The sequence below is a fragment of the Galeopterus variegatus genome, unplaced genomic scaffold (genome assembly GCF_000696425.1).
Source record: "Galeopterus variegatus unplaced genomic scaffold, G_variegatus-3.0.2 Scaffold195, whole genome shotgun sequence".
Lineage (NCBI taxonomy): Eukaryota > Metazoa > Chordata > Mammalia > Dermoptera > Cynocephalidae > Galeopterus > Galeopterus variegatus.
The window spans coordinates 370,094-388,102 of record NW_007726306.1 but is presented as its reverse complement, the minus strand read 5'-3'; the positions used below and the strand labels follow the sequence as shown (position 1 = coordinate 388,102).

Below are 18,009 nucleotides of genomic sequence, written 5' to 3'. Positions count from 1 at the left end.
AGCAGGCCTGTCCTCCATTCTGTGTATGGGGTTCCACTAAGATTTAGACAGAAGAACCTGCTGCTTTAAAAAAAAAAAAAAGAAAGAAAGAAAGAATCAAGAGCCACTGAACTTAATTACCCACAGCTTACATTCATTTCACAATATTCTTTTTTTTAAAAAAGATGACCAGTAAGGGGATCTTAACCCTTGACTTGGTGTTGTCAGCACCACACTCTCCCACGTGAGCCATGGGCCGGCCCTCATTTTACAATATTCTGCAGCAAAAATAATGACAAAGGGTTTCTCTGGGCCTGGACATGAAGTACTATAATGTAGTGAAAACAATGGGATGTAAATTGTGCTCTCAACTGTGTAAATAAATATACAGGAAAATGCTAGAAGGGATCTTGCTAACATGTTTCCAATGGCTTGCCCCTGGGTGCTCAGACTGGTTTTTTTCCTTATGTTTTCTTAATATATATTTTTTCTTAATCCTGCTTCTTGCTAGCAAATGTATCCACATCTTTTATTCATATTCATATAAACCTACATAAACAACCTTTTTCATTTTTTTTTTCTGGCCTTTTTTTTTTTTAAATGGGCCTTACCCTACCTCTTTCTTTCTCTAATTTCACTTTCCTCACTTGATATCCACGGACAAGCCCATCAACATTTTTAGATCTCATTCCTCACTGTTAGTGGTCGTGTCCACATGTGCCTATAATGTTATAAATATATGATTATAATATATTATAATATAATGAATATATATTTATAGTCAAGAGACAAAATAAAAAATGACAAGAGGGTATTCTGGAATTTGTGGGAGGAGGTCTTAGAGTTTCTCCCAGGGGTCTCAGGGACCTGGTTGAAATCAGCCAGACAGAAAATGCTGTACCAGCCTCCCAGAGACTCGGCCCCCATGGGTGACTCTGAAGTACCCCCAGCAATCCTACTTGAGTCAGATGGAAACGTGTTTGGGGCCGGCCCGGTGGCGCACTGCTACAGTGTGCCGCTTGGGAAGTGCGGCGGTGCTCCTGCTGAGGGTTTGGATCCCACATACAGACCGGTTCCCGCTCACGGGCTGAGCGAGGCATGGTAGCAACACCGAGGGCTGCGATCCCGTTGCCGGTCCTGGTCCGGTACGGGCGCGACACTGAGGGTTGCGATCCGTTGCTGGACACGGAAAAAGACAAAAAAAAAAAAGATGGAAACGTGTTTGGATTCCCTTCCTGGGTGTAGGGGTCAGAAAACAATGCAAGGGGTAGCATCTGCGCCACTTGCCTGGGGCTAGTTAGGGACTGGGAGTTCACACACCCCTCCTGAACCCAAGGGACAGCTGCCATCGGAGAGGGAAAGGTAGGGTTCTCCCTCTCTCTTTTCTGACCAGCAGACAAAGGCCTGGGGCATTTCCCATGAGGTGCCTGGCTCAGTCCCTTGTACCCCCATCACCCTGGGAGGCAGATACATGCCCATCAGCACCTGGCCCAACTGAGACCTGTGGACAAAGCAGTCTGGAGCTGAGAGGGGGGGTGGAGAGGAAGGAGGGGTGCAGGGGGAACTTGAAGAGTCTGTAGAATAGGGATTGGAAACTCAGCAGCCAGGCAGGTGACATAAAGGAGAAGGGCAGGTGGTGGCGCTGGGGCAACGTGCATCCAGCCTTTAGGCTCATGCTGCTGCCACAGGAGCAAAATGGGCCCAGATGGTGCAGAACTTGTGAGACGCCAGAAGTTCAGATGTTGATGTGAAATCTCTTGATTTTAGATTTGGAAACATTTTTAATTTATTTTTTTAAGTATGTGGGCGACATAAAACATCTGTTGGCTGGATATAGACTCAAGGGTCCTGTTTGTAACTTCTGCCAGAGGAGGACACCTGGTTCTTCTGAAAGACTTCTGTGTCCCTTCAGGTTTGCAGGAGCAACAGTAGACAAGTAGAGGTGCCCAGTCCTTACAACTGTAACTGATGACTGGTATTTCTTGATTCTAGGCCCCCGGCTGCCCCGACTACAGCATCCTCTCCTTCATGGGCGCATTCCACGGGAGGACCATGGGTAAGGAAGGACCAGTGTGATCTCAAGGTGGCATTTAGAATAATGATAACAGCAACAACAATAACGACAGCTGCCTTTGATCTGGCATTGGCGGTTTAAATATATTGTCTCATTGATTCCACACAATTCCCTGCAGAGTGGAGATTATTATCCCTACTTTGTATGTGTGGGAATCAAGGCTAGGAAGGGAAAGAACTTTCCAAGGCCATTTAGAGCCAGGATTGGATTTTTTTATTTTTTAATGTTTTATTTTTTGCTGGCCAATACATGGATCAAACCCCAGACCTTGGTGGTATCAGCACCATGCTCTAACCAACTGGCCAGCTCAGGTTCAAGATTCTTGACTCTCTGTCTTCAAAGCCTGTGCTAAATCTGTGATAAATCCCAAAGCAAACACATGCGCGCATGTGCGCGTAAATTAAGCATTCACAGGTTTCCCTTCAGCTTTAGGATGTTATAAAAACTGGGGTTATGCAGGCAAGAGGGACCTCCCTGAGCATTTAAAGTTTTGGATGAGGGCTGGCCAGTTAGCTCCGTTGCTTAGAATATGGTGCTGACAACATCAAGGTCAAGGGTTGGGATCCTAGTACGAGCCAGCCGCCAATCAATCAATCAATCAAGTCTCAGGCTGAAATGCCCATCATCTCCTTTTCAAAGACTGTTCATCCCTCTTCCCCATGCCAAGCGTCTGCTTTTCTGTTTTGCTGGACTCAGGTTGCTTAGCGACCACACACTCCAAAGCCATTCACAAGATCGACATCCCTTCCTTCGACTGGCCCATTGCACCATTCCCACGGCTGAAGTATCCTCTGGAGGAGTTTGTGAAAGAGAACCAACAAGAAGAGGCCCGCTGTCTAGAGGAGGTAACACCCAGGTCTTCCAGATCCTCCCCACACCCCATCTCATCACTCTCTCCAACCCAAGACTTAACCCAGGAGAAGAGGAGCAGACAGATCTGCGGATCTGTGTAGTGCTCCCTGGGAGGGAAGCAGGGGCAGGGGGACCTCATGTCCCAAATCTCTATATTGGGTAACACAGTGAGACATGTTTTTGTTCCCTGGCATTGGTACTAATTTCCATATTGCTCAAGTTTCTTTCTTTGGGAACAAGTTTCAATTACTGTAAAATAAGAGAAAATAGATTTATTGAAAGAATATAGGGTATCTCATAGAAAACAATGGTTCCACAGGATCCTCTAGTCCACTGGTTTTCAGTCTTCTCCTGAGTCCTTGGGCTTTTTTGGGTTGCCATGGGGGTTGCACTGTGAAAGACCGAGGACATGCAAGCCCCCTGTCACCATGCTTCCTCTTTAATCAAAACAGCCCCCCTTTTATCTGTTCCATGTATTGGGGTTCCATGGAAGACGTTGGAAGGACTCTGTTAGTGAGGGGAGAAATGACTATCACTCTTCAGGTTTGGATTTCAGCTCAAATACGTCTGTTGGTTTTCCTTTTAGGCACATCATTATTTTCAGTCAATATTTATTGATCACCTACTAGATGTTAAACATGGTGCTAGGTGCTAGGTCTTCGGTGGTAAATAAGAGACAAGATAATGGCATCTCGTACGGCACTGTCCATTAGAAATATAATGCAAGCCACACATGTAATTGTAGCTGTGCTAGCAATTACATTTTTTTAAAGTAAAAAGAAATAGGTGAAATTAATTTTAACAGTACTTTATGCAGTCCAATATATACAAAATGTTGTCATGGCAAATGCAATTAATATTTTAAATTTTTAATATTTTATATTCTTTTTTCATATTAAACCTTTAAAATACTGTGTACTTTACACTAACAGCCCAGCTCAATTTCCTTGTTTTTGTTTCTCGTTTTTTGCTGCTGGCCAGTATGGGGATCCAAACCTGTGACCTTGGTGTTATAAGGGTGCACTTTAACCAACCAAGTAACCAGCCAGCCCCCACAGGTCAATATGAACCAAAGACATTCCAAGTGTTCAGAAGCCACATGTGGTTCACAGCTACCATATTGGAGAGTGCAGGGTAGTAACACATACGGCCTTGAACAAACATACAAGAAAATACCCATGTAGTGACAAATCACAAATCATGCTCTGAAAGCAAAGAAAAGCATCTCAGAGCCTCCTTGGGGATTGGTGGAGACCAAGAACAAAATCACACCATCCAGACAGAAGGCTTTTCCTTAGCTCTGCATAACAAAAAGATTCCACTTGTTCTCCCATCTAGGCATGTGGTTTGGGGTTTTTTTAAAAATTATGTATAATCATTAAACTATTAATAAAGTATCACAACTGCTACTCTTTCATTATAAGGTAACATCCACTTTAGAACAAGAATTCAAGAAATACAAGGGTAATTCAAAAAGTTCACGGAAAGATTTGTATTATCTTTTAATTCCATTTTTCCATGAACATTTTTCCACTGAAGTACCATCGTATAGCTAGTTAGGGACAATCAGGTGTTTTTCTTTTCTCCTTCCTTCCTTCCTTCCTTCCTTCCTTCCTTCCTTCCTTCCTTCTTTCTTTCTTTCTCCTTTCTTTTTCTTTTCTTTCCTTTCTTTCCTTCTTTCTTTCTTTCTATCACATGCTTTTCTTACTACCCCATCACTGTTAATCATTAAATTTTTAAAAATCAACTTCATCCCCATTAATGTCTCATTTACATACCATAAATTACAACCATTTAAAAATCTAGTTTCATAAGTTTTGACAAATAAATACACCATCACTCCAAAAGAGGGTACCTTATCACCCCGGATAATTTCCTCTGGTCATTCTGAGAATTCAGTCCAACCTCTCCCCCAGTCTCACTCCAGGCAACCACTGATTGGATTTTTATCACTATAATGAGTTTTACAAGAGTTTTTTTTTTTTTTCCTTTTTGTCTTTTTTCATGACCGGCAACGGATCGCAATCCTCAGTGTCGCGCCCGCACCAGACCGGGACCAGCTACGGGATCGCAACCCTCGGTGTTGCTCCCGCACCTCACTCAGCCAGTGATCGGCCGGTCTGCACGTGGGATCCGAACCCTCGGCGGGAGCGCCGCCACGCTTCCCAAGCGGCGCACTGTAGCAGTGCGCCACCGGGCCGGCCCCTACAAGAGTTTTTTAAATGATATATCTCAGATTCTACCCAAATAGATCTCAGATCCATTCTTGTGTGAATATTCTCATACCCATAATAATAGCAATAATAATATAACAATAGCAACAGTAATAACATAGCAGTGATAACGGTAGTCATAGCAACCATGACTTCTTGTATGCTGGACCCTGTGCTATATTTTTTCACTTAATCCCCACTGCAACCCCATAAGATAGATTCTGTCAGTATGCCCATATTACAGATCAGGAAAGTGAGGCTTTGGAAGGCTCAGTAACTTGCCCCGAGTCATTAGTTTGTGTCCGTACAGGTGCTAGCGCCAATCTCAGGTAGTATATGTTTCCATCCACACATGTGACTTCTCATGAATGCCATGCTCGTCACAGAAAATGCACACAAAGCTACTTTCAACAGAATTTCAAGGGGTTCATAGAACTCTGGATGCTGCCCGTCCACGGATGCTGTTCAAGAGCTTTTGCAAACCATGGTCCCTTCCCCCTTTGAAATCCAGGTGGAGGATCTGATCGTGAAATACCGGAAAAAGAAGAAGACAGTGGCTGGGATTATTGTGGAGCCCATCCAGTCTGAGGGTGGAGACAACCATGCGTCAGACGACTTCTTTCGGAAACTGAGAGACATCGCCAGGAAGGTGAGTGGACAGGGCCACGGAGGTTTCTGGGTTGGGTTCCCTGAGCAATGGGTTAGCTCCACTCTGCTTAGGAGTGCTCGTAAACTTGGAGATGTGCAGAGGCTGGCTGTTGGCATCAGGCATAGAGAAACTGGGGCTGCGGAAGGATGGGGGATTCTTCCCTAAAATCTCATTGCAAAATCAGCCTCCAGCCTGCCATCTTAGTCTGGAACTTTCCCAGTCAAGAGATTCCAGGAAAGGCCTTATCCTGTTCACTTTTCTTTGTAGAAACCCTACTTCAAGGGCCAGCCCGTGGCTCACTTGGGAGAGTGTGGTGCTGACACCACCAAGTCAAGGGTTAAGATCCCCTTACCAGTCATCTTTAAAAAAAAAAAAAAAAAAGAAAGAAACTCTACTTCATCTTTCAGCCCAGTGTGGTCCATACTCAACAGGTGCAAAATGAACAAACCTTATGTTAATATTGCATGTTTATTTAATACGTTGTGCCTATATAACCGGCACATCAAACCAGTGTGTTCACAGATAAAAGTCGTAGCATATACATTGGTTTAAACACAAATACTGAGTTAGTAAAACTAGCTTGGAGATAAGCAGACCATGCAGATGAAGTCTGGGAAACAGTCTAGGCTTCACTGTTGAACACGTTTCCTTCTGATGAGGTCAAGACCCAGGACCAGAGCCACATGAAATAGCAGCAGTCTGCTTTGGTGCAGGGAGTCTGGATGTTCCAGTTTTGTTCCAGCTTAGCAGCTTTTGGAAGCATTCAGACACAGCTCTGGTTGGAACTGTCTGCTGAAGTGTTTTGTTTTGTTGTGTTTTGTTGAGCCCAGGAACGTGGTGTTGGTTTGCAGTTGGAGAAACAAGGACATGTGGCTGGACTCAGGGCTTGGCAGTTGGTCAGCTGTGGGGGTGTGGGTTGTGGGCTCCTACGGGTGTTTATGTCTCTCTCTGTTCTCCTGTCTCGGGCCAGCACGGCTGTGCCTTCTTGGTCGATGAAGTCCAGACTGGAGGGGGCTGCACCGGCAAGTTCTGGGCCCATGAGCACTGGGGCTTGGATGACCCAGCAGATGTCATGACCTTTAGCAAGAAGATGATGACCGGGGGCTTCTTCCACAAGGAGGAGTTCAGACCCAACGCTGTGAGTCAAACCTGGCCTGTCTATCTTCATCCAGGGCAGATGAGGAAGCGTCACTTCCTCTTTTCTCAAAAATGAGGAACTGGATGGGCACCTAATGTGTCACAGAGGTTTTCTAAGGCCCAATTCTTATCAATTTAATCAACAGTGGTTATGATCACTTCTCTTGTACTTTTAATCCTCACAACCATGTAACCAAGTAGGTGTTATTTTTATCCCCCATTTTACTAATGAGGAATCAGGTACAAAGAAGTTAAGTAAGTTGCCCAAGGCCACACAGCCAGGAGGAGACAAAGCCAGGATTCAAACCCACAGCCTGTGCTCTTAACTGCTACACTGTACTGCCATGTGCACATACAGATTCTCACGCGCGCGCATGCACACACACACACACACACACACACACACAAACCCAGAGCCATCAGGGGCCCAGGATCCTTCCTTCCACCATTTCTACATGTAGTTTTCATCCTCAAGGTTGCTTCGTAGTTCAAAATGGCTTTAGAGCTCCAGCCATCACATCTCAGTTCTAGGAAGGAGGAAGGAAAAAGACGTGAAGGACAAAGTGGCCCCTTCTCATTTTTAGAACCTTCCCAGGTATCTCATGTAACACTTCCGTTTTCAACACTAAGACCTGATCACAAGGCCATTCCTAACTATAAGAGAATCTAGAAAGTATATTTTAGTTGGAGGGTAAAGTGGGTGATCTTTGAGGATCAGACTGCCAGTGATCTAGTCCTGACCTCACTACTGATAAGCCATGTTTTCCCTGGACAAAGCTTCTTCCTCTATAAAATGAGGATTACAATGTTAAGGGATCCACTGTCTTGGTTTTCTTGTGAGTGAGGGATTTCCCAGGGCATGGGAAGATTTGGTCCCCCTAAAAGTAGTACCTCCTATGGGGTTGTTGGAGGAATTCGGTGAGATAACATGTGTTATCCTCCCAGCCCTCACTGGGTTCATTTCTCTCCTCTTCAAAAGAGAAGGTGTGTCTGGGGGAGGTGGGCCCCTTCCAGGGTGTGCCGATGTGTGAACTCTTCCGACACCCCTTCCTCATTCCAGCCTTACCGGATCTTCAACACCTGGCTGGGGGACCCATCCAAGAACCTGCTGCTGGCCGAGGTCATCAGTGTCATCAAGCGGGAGGATCTGCTGACTAACGCAGCCCATGCTGGGAAGGCCCTGCTCACAGGGCTGCTGGACCTCCAGGTACCTCTGCCCAGCCTTGCCCACCCCAGCTCTCCCGGGGACCCCAGCCATGGCTCCCCACAGCTCCCAGGGAATCATTTGAGCTCTTCAGCATTGCACTGCCCTTGTTCTAGCAATTCCCAACTTCCCAACGGGCCTCCCAGCCTTTGCACATGCCTTCCCATCCCTCCATCCCAATCCCATTCCCAGTTCCTGACCTCCTGGTTATCATTTGAGATCAAGTTCAGATATCCCCCGCCATGTGTTAATTAGTCCCTCCTCTGTCCTACTTGTATATGCTTACCACTCTGCAGTAGTGCTGTCCCATGGGATTTACTGCAAGCCACATATGTTGTTTTGTTTTTGTTGTTTGGGGGTTGGGGTTTTTTTGGCATTTTTATTTATTTTTTATTGAAACATAATTGATTATACATGTTTGTGGGGTACAGAGTTGAATATCAATACCTGTATACAAAGTGTGATGATCAAATTAGGTACTAAGCATATTCATCATTACAAAACATAATCATTTCAAAACATAATCATTTCTTTGTGTTGAGGACTTTCAATCTCTTCTCTTCTAGTCATTTAATAACATGCAGTAAAATAATGTTAATTATAGATGCCTAGCTCAACTGTACATCAATAGAACTTATTTTTCTGAACTAGCTGATTTGTGTCCATTAACCAATTTCTCGCTATCCTCCGTCCAGCTTCCCCTTTCCTGCCTCTAGTAACCACAGTTCTGTTCTCTCCTTCTGAAAGTTCAACGTATTATGATTGTCCTTCCTTCCTTCCTTCCTTCCTTCCTTCCTTCCTTCCTTCCTTCCTTCCTTCCTTCCTTCCTTCCTTCCTTCCTTCCTCCCTCCCTCCCTCCCTCGCTCTCCCACTTATGAGTGAGGGCATGTGGTATTTTTCTTTCTGTGCCTGAAGACTCCCAAACACACTCTCTCTCACCACCCCCATGTGTTAATTAGTCCGTCCTCCGTCCTGCCTTCAACATGCTTACCACTTTGTGGGAGTACTGTCCAATGGGATTTATTGCAAGCCACATAAGTAATTTTTTTTTTTTTTTTTGGCAGCTGGCCTGTACAGCGATCTGAACCCTTGACCATGGTATTATAACACCATGCTCTAATCAACTGAGCTAACTGGCCAGCCCTACATATATAATTTTAAATGTTCTAGTAACCAAACTGAAATTTAAAAAGGGAGGTGAAATTAATTTTAGTAATATATTTTACTTAAACCATTATGTCCAAAAATTATCATTTCAACCGGTCATCAGTATGCAAAATAAGTAATGTGATATTTCATATTCTTATGTCAAGTCTTTGAAATCCAGTATGTATCTTGCATTTACAGCACATCTGGAATTGGACTCATCACATTTTAACAGCCACTTGTGGCTATCATGTTGGACAGTGCAGTTCTCTATTATAGCTGTTGGTCTTTATTATATCAAACTCCCTGCCCAACATACATATCCCCCACACAAACGATACTCTCCTAGACTTGGACGGGAGTGGAATGCTAGGGGGAACGAGTGTTTCCAGGACTGGCCAGCAGAGCCCAGGAGTTGGGAGGAGAGATGACCTTCTCTAGGTAGCTGGTCACAAAGGGCCCTTTCCCTAGAATCTTGAAGCATCCAGTCACTAATGACCTGAGCAGAATCATGGAGAGGGTGATGGTGGTGATGGCAATGATGATGGTGGTGGTGGTGGTGATGGTGATGATGATGGTCATGATGATGATGGTAATGATGGTGGTGATAATGGTGATGATGATGGTGATGGTGATGATGGTGATGACGGTGATGATGATGGTGGTGACAGTGGTGGTGATGGTGGTTATGATGGTGATGATGTCGGTGGTGGTGGTGGTGATAATAAAGGTAGAGGGGATGATGATAGTAACAGCTTCCATTTATTGAAAGCCTACTATATGCCAAGTCTTACCATAGGGACTTTCATATGCTCTTTTATTTAAGTCCAACAGTAATGCTGTAGGCCTGGCATTATTATTACGCCTATTTTACAGATGAGGAAACTGAGCCATGTGGATGTTATTAACTTCTCCAAAGTTATGCAGCTTCTGCATAGAACCACTGGGGTTTGAACCTGATTCTAGTGGTCTTCAAAGTCTATGTTCTTTGCCAGTGTTTTCCTCTCTGACATGATCAAGGGCCTAACAATAATACTAACAACTTCCATTAATTGAGAACTTCCTGTGTGCTGGGCATTGTGTTAGGTGCCTTATCTCATTTAATCCTCAGAATAGGGTTACCACATTTAGGGGTAAAAAAGGTAGGGCCTCCAGTTAAATTTAAATTTCAGTAGTCCAAGACCCAGAGCGGGCATGTACAGGACTTGGTTCTGGATATAGGGCAGAGTCATGAGCTCCAGGGACACGCCCCATCCCAGGGAGAGTTGCCAGATTTAGCAAATTACAATACAGGACACCCAGTTAAATTTGAGAAAAGAGACTAATTTTTTAGTGTAATTATATCCCATGCAACATCTGAGACATACTTATACTTTAAAAAAAATAGTTGTATATCTGAAATTCAAGTTTAACTGAGTGTCCCTGCATTTTATCTGGCAACCCTAACTTAGAACGATCTATAGTTAGGAAAATATGATTATCCTCATTTTCTAGATGAGAAATGGAGTCTTAGGGAGGTGAGTACTTTAAGCCCAGGCAGCAGAGAGGCAGCCAGTTCTTAAACTTGGTTCTGCCTTATTCCAAAGACTCTGAAGGGTTTAGCTAAGATCCTCCAATTGGCACTGCTCTGGATGGAATCCAGAAACAGGCTTTTCTTGGACCAGATTTGAATTTAAACTGAGGTTGGGGGTGGGGGCAGAAGGCACTAGAGAAAGCCTCTGCACAGGGCTGAACCCTTCCTTCTTGCTGGGTGCTCTGTCACCGTCCAACGGCACAGGCAGAAGAAGTGACAGGTGGTGTTTTATTTCCCTGGGAGACATCCAGGCCTTGCTTGGGGTTGTTTGTGCCAACTGTGGAGCATAGTCAGGGGCCCGGCCCTTGTTCTGAGCTGAGTTACCTTCCCGCCATGTCCACACGGATGATGGCTGACCTCTTCATGAGCTGTCATGCCACATTCTCAAGATGAGGAGGGACAGGCAGAGCTCACAGCCTAGCAAGGGGCCTAGGCAGGAACACAAAGAAAAATGCACTAAGGAAGGAAGAGAAACGAAAGTGATCAAAATGGTCTGAGATGGTCCTTGATAGGCCAGTGGGAGGGAGAACAGAGAATCACAGTCAAATTGCAAGATAGCACATGGCCCAGGAGAGCAGGAAGAAGGGGTGGACCCCATGAGTGAAGTCACACTACCCCAGCAAAAGCAAGGCCCGGGCCAAAGGCATGCCTGGAAATATTTTCTTTGTGGGTCTCTTAAATGTCCCAATGAATGCTACCCATCCTTAGTCATGAGGGCAGGGCCTGGAGGGACCCAGAAGGGAACTTGAGGGTCCCTAAGGCACCCTGGCTCAGAGAAGTGTGGAGGACAGTGGGTTCCATGTGAAGCCTGGTGCCACCAAACAAGGGTTCCTTGAAAGCTTCCCTGGCGTCTTGCTTTTGGGAGCCTGAGTTGGCAGATTTGAAGGGGTGTGAGGGGGTTGGGCTCCCTATTAGGACCTTAAAAAGCTATAGGCAAGGAGTTAGGATTACAGGACTGCCCTAAAACAATGAGCTTAGGGACTGGTGAAACAAGGAAGGTTTGTGTGCAGACCACAGGCCTGCAGAGCAGCCTGCCTAGAGGCAGCAGGCAAAGCCTCTGGGGGAAGGAGGGGCTCCCACTTCCCTGCATTTATCAACTAAGTCGACAGTTACCATGTCCTACTGTATGTGTGTGCACAAGGGCCCCAAGTGGTGTCAGAATGGAAGAGACCTTGTTCCCAGCTTCCCCAGAGATCCCTCTCTGGTGGGAGAGAGGGATGTGTTCCAGACGCTGGCTCCCAGGCAATCAGCAAGTGCAAGGAACTGGGTAGAATCAGCACTGTAGTGACTTCCAAGCCTCAGTTTCCTCATCCGTGGAGACCACAAGGGGCCCTTCTTCACTGTGAGGGTGAGGATTCGGGATTATGCATGTAAGGCTAGGACAGTGTCTGGCTTCTCACCACCAGAACACGACTTTATCTCCAGCTTCTACCAAGGAGCTGTCATGAAATAAACTTGCTCCTCCAACTCTGCACCCTGAACCCTAGAATTATTTGGGGTTATCCAGGCTCTCAATTGCTGTCCTTCACTTGGCCAGTGCAGAGGAATGAGAGATTAAGGTCTTCTGGTCTAGGTGCCTGCATGAGTCTCCTTGGGCCACCTTAACAAATTACGGAGGGGGGAGAGGGAGGAGGGAGGGAGGTTTCGGTGATGGGACATAATAATCAACTACATTGTATATTGACAAAATAAAAATAATAAAAAAATAAATAAAAAATAAAACAAGAATTCATTCTCTCACAGTTCTGAAGGCCAGAAGTCTGAAATCAAGGTCTCAGCAGGGATGGTTCTTTACAGAAGCTCTGAGGGTTCCGTGTCTCTCTCCTGGCTGCCGGGCATTGCCAGTAATCCCTGGCGTCCTTGGCTTGTGGATATGTCACTCCAGTTTCTGCCTCCACCATCACTCGGCATTCTCCCCTCTGTGCATGTGTCTGTGTCCAAATTTCCCTCTTCTTATAAGGACACCAGTCACCTAATCCAGTATGGCCTCTTCTTAACTAATTACATCTGCAAAGACCCTATTTCCAGATAAGATTCTATTCACAGCTTCCACGTAGATGTGGATTTGGGGGGCCACTGTTCAACCCTTACATCTCCCAATCTCAAAGCCTTAAGTGAGGACAAACTTTTTCCTCTCCTAGAAGAACCAGTGTCTTTTGTTAGAAGAGCTAATAACAGACATGGCTAACGTCTATGGAGCAGCTACCAAGTGCCCAGCCCTGGGCTGAGGAGTTGACACATTAACTAAATTCTCACCACGGCCCATTAGGGTCAGTAGCATTTTTATCCTCCAGTTTACAGAAGAGGAAACGGAGGCACGGGCCACTTAAGTGACTCACCCAAGGTTGCACAGTGAGAAAGAGGCAGAGCTGGGTTCTGAACCCAGGACTCGATGTCTCCAGAGCCAGAGCTCTTAACCCCACAGTGGTCCGACCAGCTAATGCAGAGGCCCAAAGGCTGGACCCTGGGTGGGGGGGTATTTGAGGAGGCACAGCCATTGAACCTGGCAGGCACACAGGTGACAGGCTTTGAGCCCGGCCTTATCTCCCCCATTGCAGGCCCGGTACCCCCAGTTCATCAGCAGAGTGAGAGGACGAGGCACCTTTTGCTCCTTTGATACTCCAGATGAATCTACACGGAATAAACTCATTTTAATTGCCAGAAACAAAGGTAAGGGAGCAGGAGTGGATGCTGAACTTTAGCAGTTGTCACCATTACCTGATCTGAGTGCAAAATACCACCAGGCACTTGGGGGAGGGGTGGACTGAAAGCCTGAATGTCCTTTCTCAAAAGAAGAGAAAGTTACAGGTGGGATTTTTATCCATTTATTCATTGAACACGTGTTCTCTGAGAAGGTGCGTGTGTCAACACAAGATGGTCACGGTGGGGGCTGGCCCGGTGGCGCACTGGATAAGTGCGCCGCTTGGGAAGCGCGGCGGTGCTCCCGCCCGAGGGTTCGGATCCCACATACAGACCGGTTCCCGCTCACTGGCTGAGCGAGGCGTAGGAGCAACACCGAGGGTTGCAATCCCGTTGCCGGTCCCCGGTCCGGTACGGGGGCAACACTGAGGGTTGCGATCCGTTGCCGGACACGGAAAAAGACAAAAAAAAAAAAAAAGACGGTCACGGTGATGAAGAAGACCATCAGGGTCCCCCCCTTCAGGAAGCTTGCAGTCTAGCAGAAGGGGTGACAGTAAACACAGCATTTCACAGTCCATTGCAGTTATGATAAGTCCTAGGAAAGAGGGAAGGAAGCTAAGGAGTAAGAAGCTGGGGGAACTGTCAAGGCCAGGAAATCAGGGAAGGCTTCCTTGAGGAGGTGGCATTTTACCTTAAGTCTTGACAGATGAACAGATTGGCCAGGTGAAGGTGAGGAAGAGCATTCTGAGCAGAGGGAAAGACGTGTGCTATTACCTGAGGCAGGACGGAGCTTATGAAGGTGGAGAAATGGAAAGAGGGGAGCGTGTTGAGGGACAGACAGCCTGGAGGGAAAGAAGCTCAGGGAGGGGATGCCTGGCCCACCTCATATTGGCCTGTGGATCAGGTTCAAGATTCTGGACTTTATCCTAAGAGCTCTGGGAAGCCATGAAGAGTTTTAAGTGGAGGATATTGTGGTGAGATCAGAGCACCTACTATGTGTCGGGCACAATGTCAGGTCTTTTTCTTATACCACCTTATAGAATCCCTGCAGCAGCTCTGAAGGGCAGGGAAAATTAGTCTCCTTTTTAAAATGAGAAAAACGTCATCTCAAAGATGCTAAACAAGCTAGACAAGGACAATGGTGAAGTCACCCTTCAAAATAAGCAAGGTCCTGGGCTGTCTGGTTAGCTCAGTTGGTTAGTGGGGTGTTGATAACATCAGGGTCCAGGTTTTGATCCCAGAACCAGCCAGCTGCCAATAACAACAACAACAAAACAAGTTGGGAGAGAAGGGGAGAAGAGATGATGGGCGAGATGGATGAAGGGAGAGAGAAAGGGAATCAAGGATGCATGGGTGGATGGAATGAAGGACAGGTGGAAGCCTGGGTGGAAAGAATGACAGACGGACGGATATGCGTACCTTCTCTTCCAGCTCTCCCCACACGTGACCCTGACAGACCAAGCTCCTAACCTACCTCCTTCCTCTTCTTCCAGGTGTGGTGTTGGGGGGCTGTGGCGACAAATCCATTCGCTTCCGTCCCACACTGGTCTTCAGGGATCACCACGCTCACCTGTTCCTCAATATTTTCAGCGACATCTTAGCAGACTTCAAGTAAAGAAGCCATTCCCACTACCCTCTGAGAAAGCCCCAATCTCAACAGTTGTCAAATTGATTAGTTTGCCTAATTCATGTTTTCACTTAAAAGTATCAGAGGCGGATGCATAAACTGAAGGGTTATTTGTGGGAAGGGGATATTTTCGGTGGTTCTGGGGCCGGGGAGGGCCGGGGAGGGGTTGGTTTTTATTTTCCTCCCTGCAGAGCCAATGGTATACATTGGTTTAAGCCCAGAAATTCTGCTTGAGCCCTGGACACAGTCTTGGGAAGGGCCAGGGAGGTCTTGGCCATATTTCTGCCCACCCTTGACGGACCCCAACAATTTCTTTGGAAGCCAGGCAAGGGAGTTACGCCTGCTTCTGGGACGGGGGCTGGGACTCCTGGGTTCTAGTCCATCTCAAGTGCCATATTCCGAGATCAAGGATGCTTGCTTCCCCTCGCCCTACGCTAGCAAACATGCTCTCACCTTCTCACTCGGCCCCTGGAGCTCTGAGCGCACCCCAAGCACAGTTCAGGGAGGGACTGGACAGATCATTGGAGGGCAGCCAGCAGGGACATGAGGATTGAGCTTGGGGGTGGGGGAAGTGGTCTCTGGCCTCCTTAAGAACAAGACCACTTCTCTCAGTGCATGCGGGGATTCTTCTAAACTGTGAATTCTGTCCTTGACAGGACTTTGCCCTTGGAGGATCTCCCAGTGGCATCACTGATGGTTCGTACTCATATCCTCCATTTCTCCAAACTCTCTCCTCCCTTTTAAATGTCAGCCTAAACCTATGTGGGAGGAAACTGCAGCCTGAGCGTCCAGGGGGACACAGTTGGGCCCAAGGGTCAGAAGCACAAGCCTGTCACCCTGGACATCAGCCCAGGGTCTGGGGCAGCAGGGCCACTTCATCCTGCCTCCCAGGGCGCCTTAGGGTCTGACCTTTGGGCCCCTTGCCATGGGAGGCTCTTTCTCACTTTCGCTCATCCCCCTTCACTCTACTTGTGAGCAGACCTGTGAACAGCATGGCTGTTCTATCACAGGGAGTCTTTGCTGGCCTCGAGTTCTTTTTTCGGGGGGACAGCGGACAGCTGGCTGGTACGGGGATCAAACACTGGACCTTGGTGTTATCAGAACCATGCTCTGACCACTTAGAGAACTGGACAGCCCTGGGTTTCTTCTTGAGGGAAGCACCATGAATTAAAGACACCACTTGTGGAAAAGCAGTCTGTTGGTTCAAGGTGGTTTCCTTGTACTTACTTACCCCAAAATTCCTGAGATGACTGAGTATGGAGATCACCAGACAGATAATACTTCAGTGCTTAATTGGGAGGCTACAGTATCTCTGCTGGAGGTGAGACATTCTTGGAACTGATTTGACCTCAAATGCTCCCAAAAAGAGCATTGATAACCATATAGCAATGAAGTATTATTTAGTGGGTAGACTCAGAAAGTCTGGCTTGTATTCTCCATCTCCATTCTTTGTTTTTTTAATAACTAATCATCCAAAGATCTCAAAGTGGGTTTGTCTTTTTTTTCCACTTCCACACTTCAGCAGACTTGATCATCAACCTATTTTGATTGAGGAATGAAAGGCACTGACATGTTTAACAGGCATGGACAGAGCTATGAATCTGGTTTGCCCTGCATTCTTGCAGTCAGTGCTAATCCATCAGTTCGAATAAGGAGTTCTGCCATGTTTAAGGTCACTTGCACTGCCAGCTAAGTGGAGATGTATGCCTCCCTCTCTCTGCAAGGTTTCACTCATTTTTATATCCATTTATTCATCATTCACTCATTCATTCATTCATCAAACTTCCATTGAATATGCACCATCCCAGGCCCTGTGCTAAGGACTAGGAATACAGAGAAAAATAAAACAGTCCCTGCTATCAAGGGATTCACATCCCATTGGAAACAACAGACTCTTAAATCAACAATTAAAGCAGAGTGGCAGGTACTATACCAGAGGTGTGTGAGAGCGCACTGGGAAATCAGAGGGAGTACCCTCAGAGGAGGTTTCAAAGAGAAAGTGACATTTGAGCAGGGTTTTGCAGCATGAGTAAGAGTTCGCCAAGCAGACAGGGCAAGGAAGAGTGTTGCAGAACGGTAACAACATGTACAAAGACACCTCTGTTCATGGTCTCACACTTTTCAGTGGGGAGCCAGATTCCAGAGGCAGTATCCCCAAGGTTCAAGGGCTTATTGAACAAGCAAAATGCAAACCAAACCATAATTCATCTATTGGCTTAAGTGTGCTTTCTCTTGAGATCCTTAGCACTGGGTGCAAATATTCAATAAGGTTCCTGGAGTCCAAAGGGTTTTAAGCCAGGGCACAACCAGAAACTTGGCTCTCTTCAGTCGAGAGAGTAGCTCCAATATTTTTTTTCTCCCCATGGGGCATTGACAGAGGAATGAAATCATTTTATCTGGAAAGTTATCTCCAGATTTATTATTCACTCCTAACCAAGGAAAATTACTTCTTGTAAAAATTTTTAAGCCATTTATCAACAAGTTCTTGTTGACTCCGGGCATAAGGAATTCCTCAGACATCTTCTTCTGGGGGGTGGGAGTTTAGAAGAATTTCAAGGAAAAGAAGAGTTCAAGATTGTAGAAACTTGGAAGAGTTGGTGAAAACACAGGAGCCCAGCAGACAGGCTGCTGTCTAGGGCAGAGCCCACGAAGAAGTGCTTCTGTGGCCTGGAAATGAATCCATCCCATGTTAGTGCCATAGAGTTTAGTAAATGTCTCTAGCGAGTCTTGTCACTTTTACAGAAAACAAGGTCCAGTAATACCAAGTCTTATTAGCACATCCTCACTTTTATTATAAATGGGTGTTTTTTTTATAATTTTTACTGATGCTCAGTAACCATGCAAAATTGTGTACAACATTAATATACCTATATATCTATACCTATCTATATATCAGCTCATGGTAGAAAGCCATA

At 46.1% G+C, this 18,009-nt stretch overlaps 1 protein-coding gene across 3 annotated transcripts in view; it reads left to right on the top strand.

The window, feature by feature from the left end:
• ABAT (4-aminobutyrate aminotransferase) overlaps window positions 1–16,287 on the top strand; it is a 102,274-nt gene extending 85,987 nt beyond the window's left edge. For 2 of the 3 annotated variants that reach the window (XM_008565101.1, XM_008565104.1), the window contains exons 10-17: window positions 1,972–2,035; window positions 2,750–2,898; window positions 5,630–5,767; window positions 6,738–6,905; window positions 7,965–8,111; window positions 13,386–13,497; window positions 14,961–15,078; window positions 15,751–16,287. In XM_008565101.1, coding sequence (XP_008563323.1) covers window positions 1,972–2,035; window positions 2,750–2,898; window positions 5,630–5,767; window positions 6,738–6,905; window positions 7,965–8,111; window positions 13,386–13,497; window positions 14,961–15,078; window positions 15,751–15,838 — 984 coding nt within the window. In that variant the 3' untranslated portion in view covers window positions 15,839–16,287. Of the gene's footprint in view, window positions 1–1,971; window positions 2,036–2,749; window positions 2,899–5,629; window positions 5,768–6,737; window positions 6,906–7,964; window positions 8,112–13,385; window positions 13,498–14,960; window positions 15,194–15,750 lie in introns of those variants that run through there. The other variant, XM_008565111.1, reaches the window with a different exon arrangement.
• Window positions 16,288–18,009: the final 1,722 nt, after the last annotated feature.